The sequence below is a fragment of the Monodelphis domestica genome, chromosome 1 (assembly GCF_027887165.1).
Source record: "Monodelphis domestica isolate mMonDom1 chromosome 1, mMonDom1.pri, whole genome shotgun sequence".
NCBI lineage: Eukaryota > Metazoa > Chordata > Mammalia > Didelphimorphia > Didelphidae > Monodelphis > Monodelphis domestica.
In genome coordinates this window covers 267,168,304-267,184,296 of record NC_077227.1, presented here as the reverse complement: position 1 = coordinate 267,184,296, position 15,993 = coordinate 267,168,304, and the positions used below count along the sequence as shown (strand labels likewise).

General features: G+C 35.7%; 1 protein-coding gene across 2 annotated transcripts in view; it reads right to left on the bottom strand.

Moving 5' to 3' along the window:
- The window catches only part of KIAA0586 (KIAA0586 ortholog), a 157,409-nt gene that overhangs the window by 100,564 nt on the left and 40,852 nt on the right, over positions 1 to 15,993 (bottom strand). For both annotated transcript variants that reach the window (XM_056810816.1, XM_056810815.1), the window contains exon 11: positions 11,714 to 11,831. In XM_056810816.1, the coding sequence (XP_056666794.1) occupies positions 11,714 to 11,831 (118 nt within the window). The remainder of the gene's footprint in view (positions 1 to 11,713; positions 11,832 to 15,993) is intronic.

Sequence of the window (15,993 nt, the reverse complement as noted above, 5' to 3'; positions counted from 1 at the left end):
AATGACCTCTAAAATTCCTTTTAATACCAGCTAAGATTTTATAATTATATTAGACCAGGGAGCAGCAAGGTGGTCTAGTGGGTTGAGAGCCAAGCTTAGAGATGGGAGGTCCTGGGTTCCGATCTGACCTCAGACACTTCCTAGCTGTGTGACCCTGGGCAAAGAACTTAACCACCATTGCCTACCCTTACTGCTCTTCTGCCTTGGAATCAATACACAGTATTAATTCTAAGACAGAAGGTAAGAAGTTTTAAAATAAATAAATAAAAGGATATCTGCCTTCAAAATACATGAACATTCTTGGGGGGATTTTTTTTGTTTCTTAAATTATAACTTAAACATCACACAAAATAGGCCTTCATATATACCTAACAAAACAGAAAAAGAGGATTATACCCATAACTATGACTATCTATCAAGTACAGCTTGCTTTTATTTTTTAAGTAAAAAATAATTTCAATGGACAGCTTTAAAAACTGCCACAATTATACTTCTTCCTGGTTTTTCTTGTTTTTCTTCTCTGCATTTAAAAAAAAAAAACTGCTTTAACAACTCTCCGCCTCTCTTCTCCCCACTCCATCCCTTTCTTTCTCTCTCTAACCTATCCTTATCTCTTCTCTCTCACCCTACCCCCAATGCCAACTGGGGGTAGATGAGGGAGGGAAGGGGTTGAACAATTAATATAATAAAGCAAAGGGGGCAGCTGAGTGGCTCAGTGGATTGAGAGTCAGGCCCAGAGATGGGAGATCCTGGGTTCAAATCTGGACTCAGACATTTCCTAGCTCTGTGACCTTGGGCAAGTCACTTGACCCCCATTGCCTAGCCCTTACCAGTCTTATGCCTTAGAACCAATACCCAGTATTGATTCTAAGATGGAAGGTAAGGGTTTTAAAAAAAAAAAATATATATATATATATATATATATATATATATATAAAATAGGGGGCAGCTGGGTAGCTCAGTGGAATAAGAGCCAAGCCTAGAGACAGGAGATCCAAGATTCAAATCTGGCCTCAGACACTTCCTAGCTGTGTGGCCATGGGCAATGCATGGCATACTATCAAAGGCAGAAGAGTGGTAAGGACTAGGCAATGAGGGTTAAGTGACTTTTATGCCCAAAAGAATTAGACAACTTAGATACCAGTTTAAAAATAATTCAGGACAGTCATAAAAATAGAGAGATGTGGATTGGTTAAAGTAATCAGGAAATACTTCTCATTGGTAGAAGTCACTTAATAACGACTTAAAAGTCACTTGATAGACAAAGTGGGCACAGGGGAACCTGAGCTAATGACATAAATGATAAGAGTGGGTACTGTTGGGTGGCATCAGGCTTTGAATTCAGGGTCAGGCCTAGTGATTTTTACTGGATCACAAGTTCAAGACCATAATCATTGCTGAGGGTGCATTATATAGCAATTTTAAGGCTAAGGCCCCAAACCTGGGACTATACCAACAATGATTACCTATGCTAAAGCAGTTATTTAATTCAAAACCTTAATATTTATACTAAAATAATCACAAAAAGCCTACTAAAATCATCACTTATGCTAATATTATTTCACTATCTTAGAATTACAATAATGATTAAATCAATACTACTACTAAAATTAAAATCTAATTCTCATATAAAGGGGTAGGGAATTTTTCACTCAGAGGAGGCAGCGCCAAGATGACAGAGAAAGTGCATAGATGCACCTGATCTCTACCAAATTGCTCTCCAAACAACTTATGCCTCAAAACAAATTCTGGAGCAACAAAACCCACAAAAGGACAGGGTGAAACAATTTTTCAGCCCAAGATAACCTAAAAAGGTCTATCACACCAGGGTGGGAGTAAAGAATAGACTAGCAAAGGACAGCCAACCCCACATCAGTAATCCTATATGGGCCTCTGGGGCAGCTCATTCAGCAGAAAAGGCTTCCAGATCTCTCAGTCACAGATAATAAGAGAGTTTAAACACTGGTAAGAAGGAAATTACAGAAGACCCTTTGCTGTCTATGGATGCAAGACTCTGGTGCAGTGTTCATATGCTTATCCAAATCTCAGTCTAAGAGCAAAAAGGAACACTAGCACACAGCAGCACTTGAGGCAAAAATGGTCACATTTCCAAGATGGAAAAGGGTATTTATGGTCACTGACAGATCACAGCACAGGCCAAGAGAGTATTAAACACATTGCTCCTTAGATGATACCACCTTAGAAGAATTGAAAATTTGTAGACTCCCAGAGCTAGCTCAGAAGGCAGTTGTACAAAGAATCTGAAGCTTACAACAATGCTCCTTTCATCACAGGAACAGAGCTAAACTTTAAAAGTTTTTTTTTAAATTAAAAGACAAATAAAAGGAGACAGTTAGGTTGCTCAGTAGATTGAATGCCAAGCCTAGTGACAGGAGGTCCTAGGTTCAAATATGGCCTCAGACAATTCCAAAATGTATGACACTAGGCAAGTCATTTAAACCTAATGAGTAGCCCTTCCCATTCTATCTTGAAATCAATATTCAGAATTGATTCTAAGATGTAAGGATTTTAAAAAACAAAATAAAAGATAAGAAAAAGTTTGGGGAAAATGAGTAAACAAGAAAAAAAAGAAACTAAACATAGAAAGTTATTTTGGGGATAGGAAAAACCAAAACACAAACACAAAAGAAGACAACAAAGTCAATACTGCTGCATCCAAAGCTTCCAAGAAAAATATGAATTGGTCTTAAGCCCAAAAAGAATTACTGGAGGAGCTCAAAAAGGACTTTAAAAATCAAATAAAAGAGGTAGAAGAAAAACTGGGAAAAGAAATAAGAGTAATGTGGGAAAATCATGAAAAAAGAATTGACAGCTTAGTAAAGGAGGCACAAAAAATACTGAAGAAAATACCTTAAAAAACAGAATAGAGCTCTTCCTGACTTCCAGTCAAAATGGCGGCTTAGAGGCAGCAAAAGTTCAGACCTCTGAAAACCCTTCCTTACCAATCACAAACTGAATGCTCCCAGGACACCAAAATTCAAACAGAACAACAGGACAGACCCATGGAACCCTCCTCCTGGACCTGGATCAAAAGGTACGGCCCACCAAAAGCCAGAACCCTAGATCACTCAGATCTAAAAGATAGGCAAAAGGAAAGTCCCAGGACCCATCCCCCCCAACCCAGAGTGCTGAGCCCACGGCAGCAGCAGGAACCTCAGGGCCGGCAAAAGGGCCTCAGGGCTGGCTATTCTGAAGGACTCACCTTGAAAGCAACCTGAGCCAGTCTCCGGGGAGCCCAACAGAGACGGCAGGGAAACATAGAGAGAAGGGGGAAGCCTGTAGCCCCCTGGCTGGGTCCTTCCATCTGAGTCTCAAGGGAGGTTCCAGCTATAGGGCACCAGCTGAACCCAACCCCATCAGGAGCCCTCAGAGCTTCTGAAAGCACAGAAACCTCAGGGCCAGCAAAGGGGTTACTCTGAAGGGCTTACCTTGAAAGCAACCTGGGCCAGTCTCCAGGCATCCAACACAGATTGTGGAGGAGGAGGTTTTTTGGTTCAGGATCGCTCGGCCCACACCAGCTGAACCTAATCCCATCAGCAGCCCTCAGAGCCCAGGGAGGCCACGACCTCTCCCCCCTTAGAGAGCAGAGTCTTCTGAAAGAACAGAAACCTAGAGGCGGACTCAAGATGGCAGCCTAGAAGGAGCATAGACCTGGCAGACTGGCCAGACCTTTGGAGATCCTCCATATTTGCTCCAGCCATCCAGGAAGTTTAGAACTCAGAGCAAACCCAGCCCAACCAAGCAGAACTTAATCCCATCAAAAGTCTCCAGAACTCAGGGAAGCCCAGACTCCCCACCCATCCTCATTGACTGCTGGACTTTAAGCCAATCAAAAGCCACCAGAGGACAGGGAAGCTCAAACCCCCAACAACCCTCCCTCAGAGACTACACCAAGAGATCTTCTGTTAAAGCTCCAAGAGAGGAGACTGATAGAAGTCCCCAAAAAACAAAAGAATGAGAGGAACAAGAGCACAGACAAATACGGGGAGTAAAAAAGGGGTGAATTTGAGCAAACAACAGAAAAAGAAGAAAGAAACTACAATAGACAGCTACTACTCAGCAAATGGAACAGTGGGGGAGAGATCAGCAAACAATAAACCAGAAACCTCAGCAAATTGGATACAGGCTGTGGAAGAACTCAAAACACAACTAATAGAGGCTGAAGAAGATTGGGAAAAGAACTTAAAAATTAAGATAAGTCATCTGAAAACAGAGGCACTTTAACTAAAACGAGAAAATAGTATCTTGAAAGCCAAAATCAACCAGCTGGAAAATGAGGCAAACGAGATGAAAGATGAGGCAAACGAGATGAAAGACAAGGTAAAGAGGATGAAAGATGATCTTCAAAGAAAATCAGACCAGAAGGAAAAGGATGACCAAAAAGCCAGAGATGAAATCCAATCTTTAAGAACCAGAATACAACAACTGGAATTAAGTGCCCTCACAAGGCAGCAGGACACTATTAAAAAAAAAACAAAAAGAATGAAAAAATTGAGGAAAATGTGAAGCATCTCATTCACTAAACAGACAATTTAGAAAATCATTCAAGAAGAGACAATTTAAGAATAATTGGACTACCAGAAGACCACGACAAAAGAAAAAGCCTGGACATAATACTAGAGGAAATTATCCAGGAAAACTGTCCCGAGATCCTAGAACAAGAGGGGAAAGTGGAGATTGAAAGAATCCACAGATCACCACCTATATTTAATCCCCAAATGACAACACCAAGAAATGTTATAGCCAAATTCAAAAACAATCGGATGAAAGAAAAGATATTACAAGCTGCCAAGAAGAAGCCATTCAGAAACCATGGAAACATGGTGAGGTTAACACAGGATCTGGCTGCATCCACACTGAAGGACCGAAAGGCATGGAATACAATATTCCAGAAAGCAAAGGAACTAGGTCTACAACCAAGAATAAAATACCCATCAAAACTGACTACATACTTACAGGGGAAAGTATGGTCATTCAACACAACAGAAGAGTTCCAAGCATTCATAAATAAAAGACCAAACCTGAACAGAAAATTTGATGTCCAACCACAGAACACAAGAGAATCATCAAAAGGTAATTAAAAAAGGGGAAAAAAGCAAACAAAACAACAACAAAATTTTTTTAAGAGACTCAATAAGTTAAAATTATATGTATCCCTATAAGAAAAGAGATCTTTGGTAACTCTTAAAAACTGTTGCTATCACCTGAGCAGCTAGAAGAATTACACTCAGAGGGAACAGTGACAAACTGTATAGGATGAAAGGACAAGACATAAATAGGTATATAGATATATGCATGCATAAATACATATACATGTGTATGTATATATATAAATATATATGAAGAGAGTTAAAAAAAAAAGAGGATATGACTAAAAGAAATGGGAAAAGATACAAAAGGGGGTAAATTTATATGTCACAAAGAAGCTCATGGCAGGAGAGGGGAGAACATCGACACACTGGAAGGGTAAAGAGGTTGAAGATAGGAAATACCCAACTCTTACATACTTTGAAACTGACCCAAAGAGGGAAGAACAATCCAATTCATTGGGGAAGAGAATAGATTTGCGCCCTAGAGGGGAGTAGAAGGGTAAAAAACGGACTGGTGGGAAGGTAAGCAGTACAAGGGAGGGAGAGGGTGGGGGGTAAATTTTAAAAAGACTACAGGGAAAAATAAGAGAGGGAATAAAAAGGGAGGGGGGTAGAAAGGGAAGTAAAATAAGGGGGGAACTAAGGGAACTGACTATAAACAAACATTGGTTTAGAAGGAAATAGTGAAAGAAAAAAAGGCAGGGCCAGGAGTAGAAATCAAAATGCTGGGAAATCCACAGCTAGTAATCATAACTCTAAATGTGAATGGAATTAACTCACCCATAAAACGCAAGTGAATAGTAGAATGGATTAGAATCCAAAACCCTACCATATGCAGTCTACAAGAAACACACATGAGGAAGGTAGATACGCATAGGGTTAAAGTAAGAGGATGGAGCCAAATCTATTGGGCATCAAATGATAAAAAGGCAGGAGGTCACAATCATGATATCGGACAAAGCCAAAGTGAAAATAAATCTAGTTAAAAGAGATAGGGAAGGTAATTACATCCTGATAAAAGGCAGTATAGACAATGATGAAATATCTGTACTCAATATGTATGCACCAAATGGCAGAACATCCAAATTTTTAAAGGAGAAACTAGAGGAGCTCAAGGATGAACTAGATAGAAAAACTATACTAGTGGGAGATATGAAACTTCCCCTACCCAAACTAGATAAATCAAATCAAAAAATAAATAGGAAAGAGGTGAGAGAAGCAAATGAAATCTTAGAAAAATTAGAGTTAGTAGACATATGGAGAAAAATAAATAGGGACAAAAAGGAATACAACTTCTTTTCAGCAGCACATGGTACATTCACAAAAACTGACCATGTACTAGGGCACAAAATCATTGCAAACAAGTGCAAAAGGGCAGAAATAATAAATGCAAACTTCTCAGACCACAATGCAATAAAAATAATAATTAGTAAAGGAACATGGAGATATAAATCAAAAATTAATTGGAAATTAAACAATATGATTCTCCAAAACCAACTAGTTAAAGAACAAATCATAGAAACAATTAATAACTTCATTGAAGAAAATGACAATGGTGAGACATCCTTTCAAAACCTATGGGATGCAGCCAAAGCAGTACTCAGGGGCAAATTTATATCCTTGAGTTCATATATCAACAAATTAAGAAGGGCAGAGGTCAATGAATTGGGCATGCAAATTAAAAAACTAGAAAGTGAACAAATTAAAAATCCTCAGATGAAGACTAAATTAGAAATCCTAAAAATCAAAGGAGAAATTAATAAAATTGAAAGTCAAAGAACTATTGATTTAATAAATAAGACTAGGAGCTGGTACATTGAAAAAACAAATAAAATAGACAAAGTACTAGTCACTCTAATTTTAAAAAGGAAAGAAAAAAAACAAATTGACAGTATCCAAGATGAAAAGGGAGACCTTACCTCTAATGAAGAGGAAATCAAGGCAATCATTAAAAACTACTATGCTCAATTATATGGCAAAAAATATGGCAATCTAAGTGATATGGATGAATACTTACAAAAATATAAATTGCCTAGACTAAAAGAAGAAGAAATAAATTACTTCAACAACCCCATATCAGAAAAAGAAATTGAACAAGCCATCAAAGAACAACCTAAGAAAAAATCCCCAGGTCCAAACGGATTCACAAATGAATTCTATCAAACATTCAAAGAACAGCTAACCCCAATACTATAAAAACTATTCGACAGAATAAGCCAAGAAGGGGTTCTACCAAATTCTTTTTACTACACAAACATGGTACTGATCCCAAAGCCAGGCAGGTTAAAAACAGAGAAAGAAAACTATAGGCCCATCTCCCTAATGAATATAGATGCAAAAATCTTAAATAGGATACTAGCAAAAAGACTCCAGCAAGTCATCACAAGGGTTATCAACTACGATCAGGTAGGATTCATATCAGGAATGCAAGGATGGTTCAATATTAGGAAAACCATCCACATAATTGACTCAATAGATGCAGAAAAAGCCTTTGACAAAATACAACAACCATTCCTATTGAAAACACTAGAAAGCATAGGAATAGAAGGGCCTTTCCTAAAAATAATAAACAATATTTACTTAAAACCATCAGCAAACATCATCTGCAATGGGGAAAACCTCAAAGCCATCCCAGTAAGATCAGGAGTCAAACAAGGATGCCCATTATCACCTTTATTATTTAATATTGTACTAGAAACACTAGCAATAGCAATTAGAGTAGAAAAAGAAATTGAAGGTATTAAAATTGGCAATGAGGAGACCAAACTGTCACTCTTTGCAGATGATATGATGATTTACTTAAAGAATTCTAGGGAATCAACCAAAAAGCTAATCGAAATAATCAACAACTTTGCAGGATACAAAATAAACCCACATAAGTCATCAGCATTTCTATATATCTCCAACCCAGTTCAACAGCAAGAATTAGAAAGAGAAATTCCATTTAAAATCACCCGAGACAATATAAAATACTTAGGAAACTATTTGCCAAGGCAAACACAGGAACTATATAAACAAAACTACAAAACATTCTCGACACAATTAAAACTAGATCTAAACAATTGGAAAAACATTGATTGCTCATGGGTAGGACGAGCTAACATAATAAAAATGACCATCCTACCCAAACTTATCTATCTATTTAGTGGCATACACATTGAACTACCAAAAAACTATTTTACTGAATTAGAGAAAACCATAACAAAGTTCATTTGGAAGAATAAAAGATCAAGGATATCCAGTGAAATAATGAAAAAAAAATACAAAGGAAGGTGGCCTTGCAGTCCCAGATCTCAAACTATATTACAAAGCAGCGCTCATCAAAACAATTTGGTATTGGCTAAGAGACAGAAAGGAATATCAGTGGAATAAACTTGGGGTAAATGACCTCAGCAAGACAGTCTATGACAAACCCAAAAACCCCAGCTTTTGGGACAAAAATCCATTATTTGATAAAAACTGCTGGGAAAATTGGAAGACAGTGTGAGAGAGATTAGGTTTGGATCAACACCTCACACCCTACACCAAGATAAACTCAGAATGGGTGAATGACTTGAATATAAAGAAGGAAACTATAAATAAATTAGGTGAACACAGAATAGCTTACATGTCAGACCTTTGGGAAGGGAAATATTTTAAAACCAAGCAAGATTTAGAAAGAGTCACAAAATGCAAAATAAATAATTTTGACTACATCAAATTAAAAAGGTTTTGTACAAACAAAACCAATGTAACTAAAATCAGAAGGTAAGCAACAAATTGGAAAACAATCTTCATAAAAACCTCTGACAAAGGTTTTATTACTCAAATTTACAAAGAGCTAAATCAACTGTACAAAAAAATCAAGCCATTCTCCAATTGATAAATGGGCAAGGGACATGAACAGGCAGTTTTCAGCCAAAGAAAACAAAACTATTAATAAGGACATGAAAAAGTGTTCTACATCTCTTATAATCAGAGAGATGCAAATCAAAACAACTCTGAGGTATCACCTCACACCTAGCAGATTGGTCAACAGGACAGCAAAGGAAAGTAATGAATGCTGTAGGGGATGTGGCAAAGTAGGGACATTAATTCATTGCTGGTGGAATCGTGAATTGATCCAACCATTCTGAAGGGCAATTTGAAAGTGTGTCCAAAGGGCGCTAAAACACTGTCTGCCCTTTGATCCAGCCATAGCACTGCTGGGTTTGTTCCCCAAAGAGATAATAAGGAAAAAGACGTGTACAAGAATATTCATAGCTGTGCTCTTTGTGGTGGCCAAAAATTGGAAAATGAGGGGATGCCCTTCAATTGAGGAATGGCTGAACAAATTGTGGTATATGTTGGTGATGGAATACTATTGTGCTCAAAGGAATAATAAAGTGGAGGAATTTCATGGAGAATGGAACAACCTCCAGGAAGTGATGCAGAGTGAGAGGAGCAGAACCAGGAGAACATTGTACACAGAGACTGACACATTGTGGTACAAAAGAACGTAATAGACTTCTCCAGTAATGGCTTTACAATGTCCCTGAACAATCTGCAGCGATCTAGGAGAAAGAAAAAAAAAACTATCCTCAAGCAGAGGACAAACTGAGGGAATAAAAACACCGAGAAAAAGCAACTGCTTGACTACAAAGGTTGAGGGGACATGATCGAGGAAAGACGCTAAATGAGCACCCTAATGCAAATACCAACAACAAGGAGATAGGTTCAGAGCAAGGACACATGTGATACCCAGACGAATCACGCATCGGCTAGGGAAGGGGTTGCGGGGAATGTGGGGGTTTGGGGGGGGAGTAAATGATCTGTTTCCAATGAATAATGTATGAAAATGACCAAATAAAATAATGTTTTAAAAACTAAAAAAAAAAGCTTTTCCTAAATGTTAAGTAGGAGTACTTTAAATTCTTGATTGAGTAACTTAAAATGGACAAAGGGAGTTAAAAAATTACCTTTCACAATTAAAAAAAAACGGAATAGACATTATTATAGAAATACAAATTAAAATAACTCTGAGGTACCACTCTACATCTATCAGATTGGCTATTATGAAAGAAGAGGAAAATGATAAATGTTGGGAGAGGACATGGGAAAATTGAGACATTAATGCATTGTTGGGGAAGTTGTAAATTGATTCATCCATTCTGGAAAGCAATTTGGATCTATAACTAATGGGCTATAAAACAATACTCACCCTTTGACCCAGCATCTACCTTTAATAGGTTTGTATCTCAAAGATATTTTTAAAAAATAGAAAAGGATCTATATATATTCAAAAATATTCAAAGGATCTCTTTTTATGGGGGAAAAGAATTGGAAAGTGAAAGGATATCTATCCATCAATTGGGGAATGGCTAAGTAAATCATGGAATACTATTGTGCTATAAGAAATAAAAAGCAGGAGAAACTCAGAAAAACCTAGAAAGATTTCCATGAACTGATGCAGACTGAAGAGGAACCAAGAGAAAATTATATACAGTGACAGCAATACTATATGTTAAACAACTGAGAATGACTTAGTTATTCTTAGCAATACAATGATCCAAAATAATCCCAAAGGACTCATGATAAAAAATGCTATCTGCCTCCAGAGAAAAACTACAGACCAAAGCAAGCTTTTGTCATTTTCTTTATTAATTTTTTTGGTTCAAGTTTCCCTCTACAAAAGGATTAATATGGGAAAATTATTTACATGATTGTACATGTAAAATTCAACCAGCAAGAAGGGAGCAAAGAGGATTCCAGACAGAAGAAAAGTTTTTAAACCTTTACTTTCTATCTTAGAATCAATACTGGGTATTGGTCCCAAAGCAGAAGAGCAATAAGGGCTAAGCAATGAGGGCTAAGTGACATGCCCAGAGTGACACAACTAAGAAGTACCTGTGGCCAGATTTGGACCCAGGACTCTAGTCTTTAGGCCAGGCTCTCAATCCACTAAGCTGTGCCCTCAAGGAAAAAAATTTAAAGCAAATGTTAAAAAAATTGTTTACATGTAATTGCAGGGAATAAAATATCAAAAGATTACAAAAAATAAAATAAAAATTTTCTTAAAAAACAGTAATACAGAAATTTGAAAGGGATAATTAAGGATGGGAAAAGATAACAAGTTGTTATGAGTCTGAGAAACCTACAAGAAATCCAGGTAAAGATGTCCAAAAAAAGCACAAGGACCTAGAGTTCAGAAGAGGGAATACACAACTCAATATTCAGTCACAGGAATCATATCCATATATGTTACTGAACTTGTGGGAGCTGGCAATATCAACAGTGAGACAGAAGACAACAAAAAAAGAAGGCCCAAGGAAGGGTCTTCCACATCATCCAAGGTTAGAGAATGGGACTCAGGCAAAGGGCACTGAGAAGGAACAGTCAGATAGGTAATAGAAGAATCAAGAGAGAGAAGTCAACTTCCAAGAAAAGCCAGCAAGGAGAGTATTTAGTAAGAATGGGTATTCAAGAGGTCAAATTATACAGAGGTCAAAAAGAATGAAAATTAAGAAAAAATCAGTAAAAATTTCTATTGCGACCCATAATTCATCTTATAAACATTCTTATTATTTGCTTTTGCTAATAATTTTTAATAACAAATTTCTGTTTGCACATGAAATGTCATTCACCTCTCTCTTCCTTTGGCCAAGACCACAAAAGATATCATCAATGTGCTGTGTAGTCTTTTCAGCCATTCCAAACTCTTCATAAGAAGGAAATGACTTAGACTTCAGAGTGGCACCAACACTGGAAGAAAAAAAAATATCTTCTAAAATATCATTCCTTCCACTTTAACAAAAATATCCAAAATACAGACCACATACATGTAATGACATCCATACCTCATCATTAGCTCTTTGAAATGTTCTCAATTAATACATACTAGACTTCTAAAAATAAATATGCTATCTAGTAATAAATTTTAAATCACCTTAATAGAAAATATCAAATTTTTCTGTTTGGTGCTTTGTTAGACATAAAATATATTATAGAAATATACTCATCATAATTATATATGCATATCTCAAATAACTATAGTTAAGTGAAAATAAAGTGCACTTAATGTCACTAGAGTCAAGGATATACTGTAATATCTAGTCTTTCATGCTCTTCCATGTAAAGCATCAATATAAAGCATCTAGATCATTAAATGAGTAATAAGTTTTAGCAAATGTGTACACCAAACAGATGCATATTACAATAAAACAAAAATTCAGATACTAATAATCAAAGAATCTAAGATACAAAATGATCATACATGAGAAAATATTTTTAACTTTAAAAAGAACATATTAAAATGATCTTGAAAGGTGTTATATCACTAAATACAAATCAGTGTTTATTGATTTATTAAAAATGAATTCAACTAGAATATTTTCCACCTACAAGGCAACTGTCATGAAACAAATACCTAACACAAACATCCCAAAGGCTAATTAAATGATAGAAAGCAAAAGACCTTTCAAATCAAACATATGAAAATTTGTTTTTTCCACAAGAGAATGATTGGATAGAATTTTAAAACATATGTGGATTGAAATGTCAAGTCCTTCAAAATAAATATATCAATCATCAGAATTTAATTTTTTAATTAGTAAAAAAGAGTTGGATTTCAAAGAAAACACTGAAACTTCAAGTTCTAACACTACTCCAGATTTAGCATGGTGAAGTTAATTCACCATAGCAGAGTCTGAATTTAGAAAAAAATTCTTTTGTAAAAATTTTCTACCAAATCATCTGAAATGTGTAGAATAAATGTTCCTAACCAAAGATGAAAGAAAAACCCAAAGCTCAAATAAAGGCTTTTAATAAAATAATGCTACTACTTTATTTTTTAAATCAAAAAATAGATTTTAAAGTATGTTTAATATTTTCTTTTTTTTCCATTGCTGAAAACATATACACCATATTTGACAAACTTAACAATGAAGTCCTATTGTAATGTTTCATCATCATGTGTAGATTTATTAAGGTGACACCATTAGGGAGAAAGTTCTGGTAAGTAATAAGCTGGAAAGACTTCAAATATAGACCCAGCAAAACAAACTATACAGTTGTTCTCAATTTACTTTTACAATTATTGTCATAATACTTTCTAAATATTTTATAAAATACAAAACCAATCACCGATTATACGTCTTATGACAACAGGAAAAATTCACAAAGCTTTTTTTAAACTGCATATTCTAGAATACTGATATTCTACAAAATGTAAATATGGTTCCTGAGAAACTTGCAATGTTGGTAACATTTTCACCTCTAAAATACTAAATATTAAATAATATAAGTATCAAAAAATTTTCATCAGAAACAAAGGAAATATGGAAATAATTTATCTCTTCTATTTTGCTTAAAATTAATCAAGCCACATAATATGTTTTTCTTCTGCATTTCTACTCCCACAGTTCTTTTTCTGGATGTGGATAGTGTTCATTCTCATAAGTCCTTCAGAAACGTCCTGGATCACTGCATTACTACTAGTAGAGAAGTCCATTACGTTCAGTTGTGCCACAGTGTATCAGTCTCTGTGTACAACATTCTCCTAGTTCCATTCCTTTCGCTCTGCATCAATTCCTGGAGGTCTTTCCAGTTCACATGAAATTCCTTTCAGCACAATAGTATTCCATCACCAGCATATACCACAATTTGTTCAGCCATTCCCTAATCGATGGACACCCCCTCATTTTCCAATTTTTTGCCACCACAAAGAGCGCAGCTATTAACATTTTTGTACAAGTATTTTTCCTTATTATCTTTTTGGGGTACAAACCCAGAAGTGGTATGCCTGGATCAAGTGGCAGGCAGTCTTTTAAAGCCCTTTGGGTATAATTATAGATTGCCTTTCAGAATGGTTTGATTAATTCACAACTCCACCAGTAATGCATTAGTGTCGCAATTTGGCCACATCCCCTCCAAATTTATTACTTTCCTTTGCTGTCATATTAGCCAATCCACTAGATGTGTGGTGGTACCTCAGAGTTGTTTTGATTTGCATTTCTCTAATTATGAGATATTTAGAACATTTTTTAATGTGCTGATTGATAGCTTTAATTTCTTTATCTGAAAATTGCCTATTCATGTCCCTTGCCCATTTATCAATTGGGGAATGGCTTGATTTTTTGTACAACTGATTTACCTCCTTATAGATTTAAGAAATTGGACTTTTGTCAGGGGTTTTTGTTAAAAGATTTTTTTCCCCAATTTGTAGCTTCCCTTCTAATTTTGGTAGCATTGGTTTTGTTTGCACAAAACTTTTTAAATTTAATATAATCAAAAGTATTCATTTTACATTTTGTAATATTCTCTATCTCTTGCTTGGTCTTAAATTTTTTCCTTTCCCCTAGGTCTGACAGGTATACTATTCTATGTTCACCTAATTTACTTATCATTACCTTCTTTATATGTAAGTCATTTACCCATGCTGAATTTATCTTGATATAGGGTGTGAGATATTAATCTAAACCTAATCTTTCCCATACTGTTTTCCAATTTTCCAATTTGTAAAATAGTGAGTTTTTGTCACAAAAGCTGGGATTTGGGGTTTATCGTACACTACCTTGCTAAAGTCATTTACTTCAAGTCTATTCCATGGGTCCTCCCTTCTGTCTCTTAGCCAGTACCATATTGTTTTGATGATCACTGCTTTATACTCCAGTTTTAAGATCTGGTACTGCTAGGCTCACATCGGTCACATTTGTTTTATTAGTTCCCTTGATAGTCTTGCTCTTTTGTTCTTCAAAATGAACTTTGTTATAATTTTTTCTAATACAATAAAAAGGATTTTGGTAGTTTGATAAGTATGGCACTGAATAAGTAAATTAATTTGGGTAGGATTGTCATTTTTATTATGTTAGTTCATCCTACCCATGAGCAATTAATGTTTTTCCAGTTCTTTAGATCTAGTTTTAATTGTGTGGAAAGTGTTTTTTAGTTGTGTTCATATAATTCCTATGTATGTCTTGGCAAATAGATTCCTAGATATTTTATACTATCTAGGGTGATTTTATCTTATTTTTTAGTGCAGTTGTTTTCATTTTACTTTATCTGAAAATTTTATTTAATTAATTTAGAATATTTTTCCATGGTTACAAGATTCATGTTCTTTCCCTGCCCTCCTCCAAACCCACTCCCATAAACGATTGCACAAGTCCTCTGGGCTTTAAATATGTCAATGATCAAGACCCATTTCTATACCATTAATATTTCCACTAGGGTGATCATTTAGAGTCTATATCCCCAAACAGATCCCCATGACCCTTGTGATTGAGCAGTTCTTTTTCTTTTGTGTTTCTATTCCCACAGTTCTTCCTCTGACTGTAGATAGCATTCTTTCTCATAAGTCCCTCAGAATTGTCCTAGATCACTGCATTGCTGCTAGTAGAGAAGTCCATTACATTCGATTGTATCACAGTGTATCAGTCTCTGTGTATATTGTTCACCTAATTCTGCTTCTTTCACTGCATCAATTCCTGGAGGTCATTCCAGTTCACATGGAATTCCTCCAGTTCATTATTCCTTTGAGCACAATAATGTTTGTCTTGGCAGATAGATTCTTAAGTATTTTATATTGTATATATTGTATAGTCATTTTAAATGGAATTTCTCTAACTCTTGCTGCTGAGATGTGTTGGAAATATATAGAAATGCTGATGATTTATGTGGGTTTGTTTTATATCCTGCAACTTTGCTAAAGTTGTTGATTATTTCCACTAGCTTTTTAGTTGATTCTCTAGGATTCTTTAAGTAGATTATCAATATCATCTGCAAAGAGTGAGAATTTAGTCTCCTCAATGCCTACCTTAATTCCTTCAATTTCTTTTTCTTCTCTAATTGCTACTGCTAGGGGTATGATTGGGGATGTTGAGTTTAAATGATCATTCTATTGCAAATATTAATAATATGGAAATAG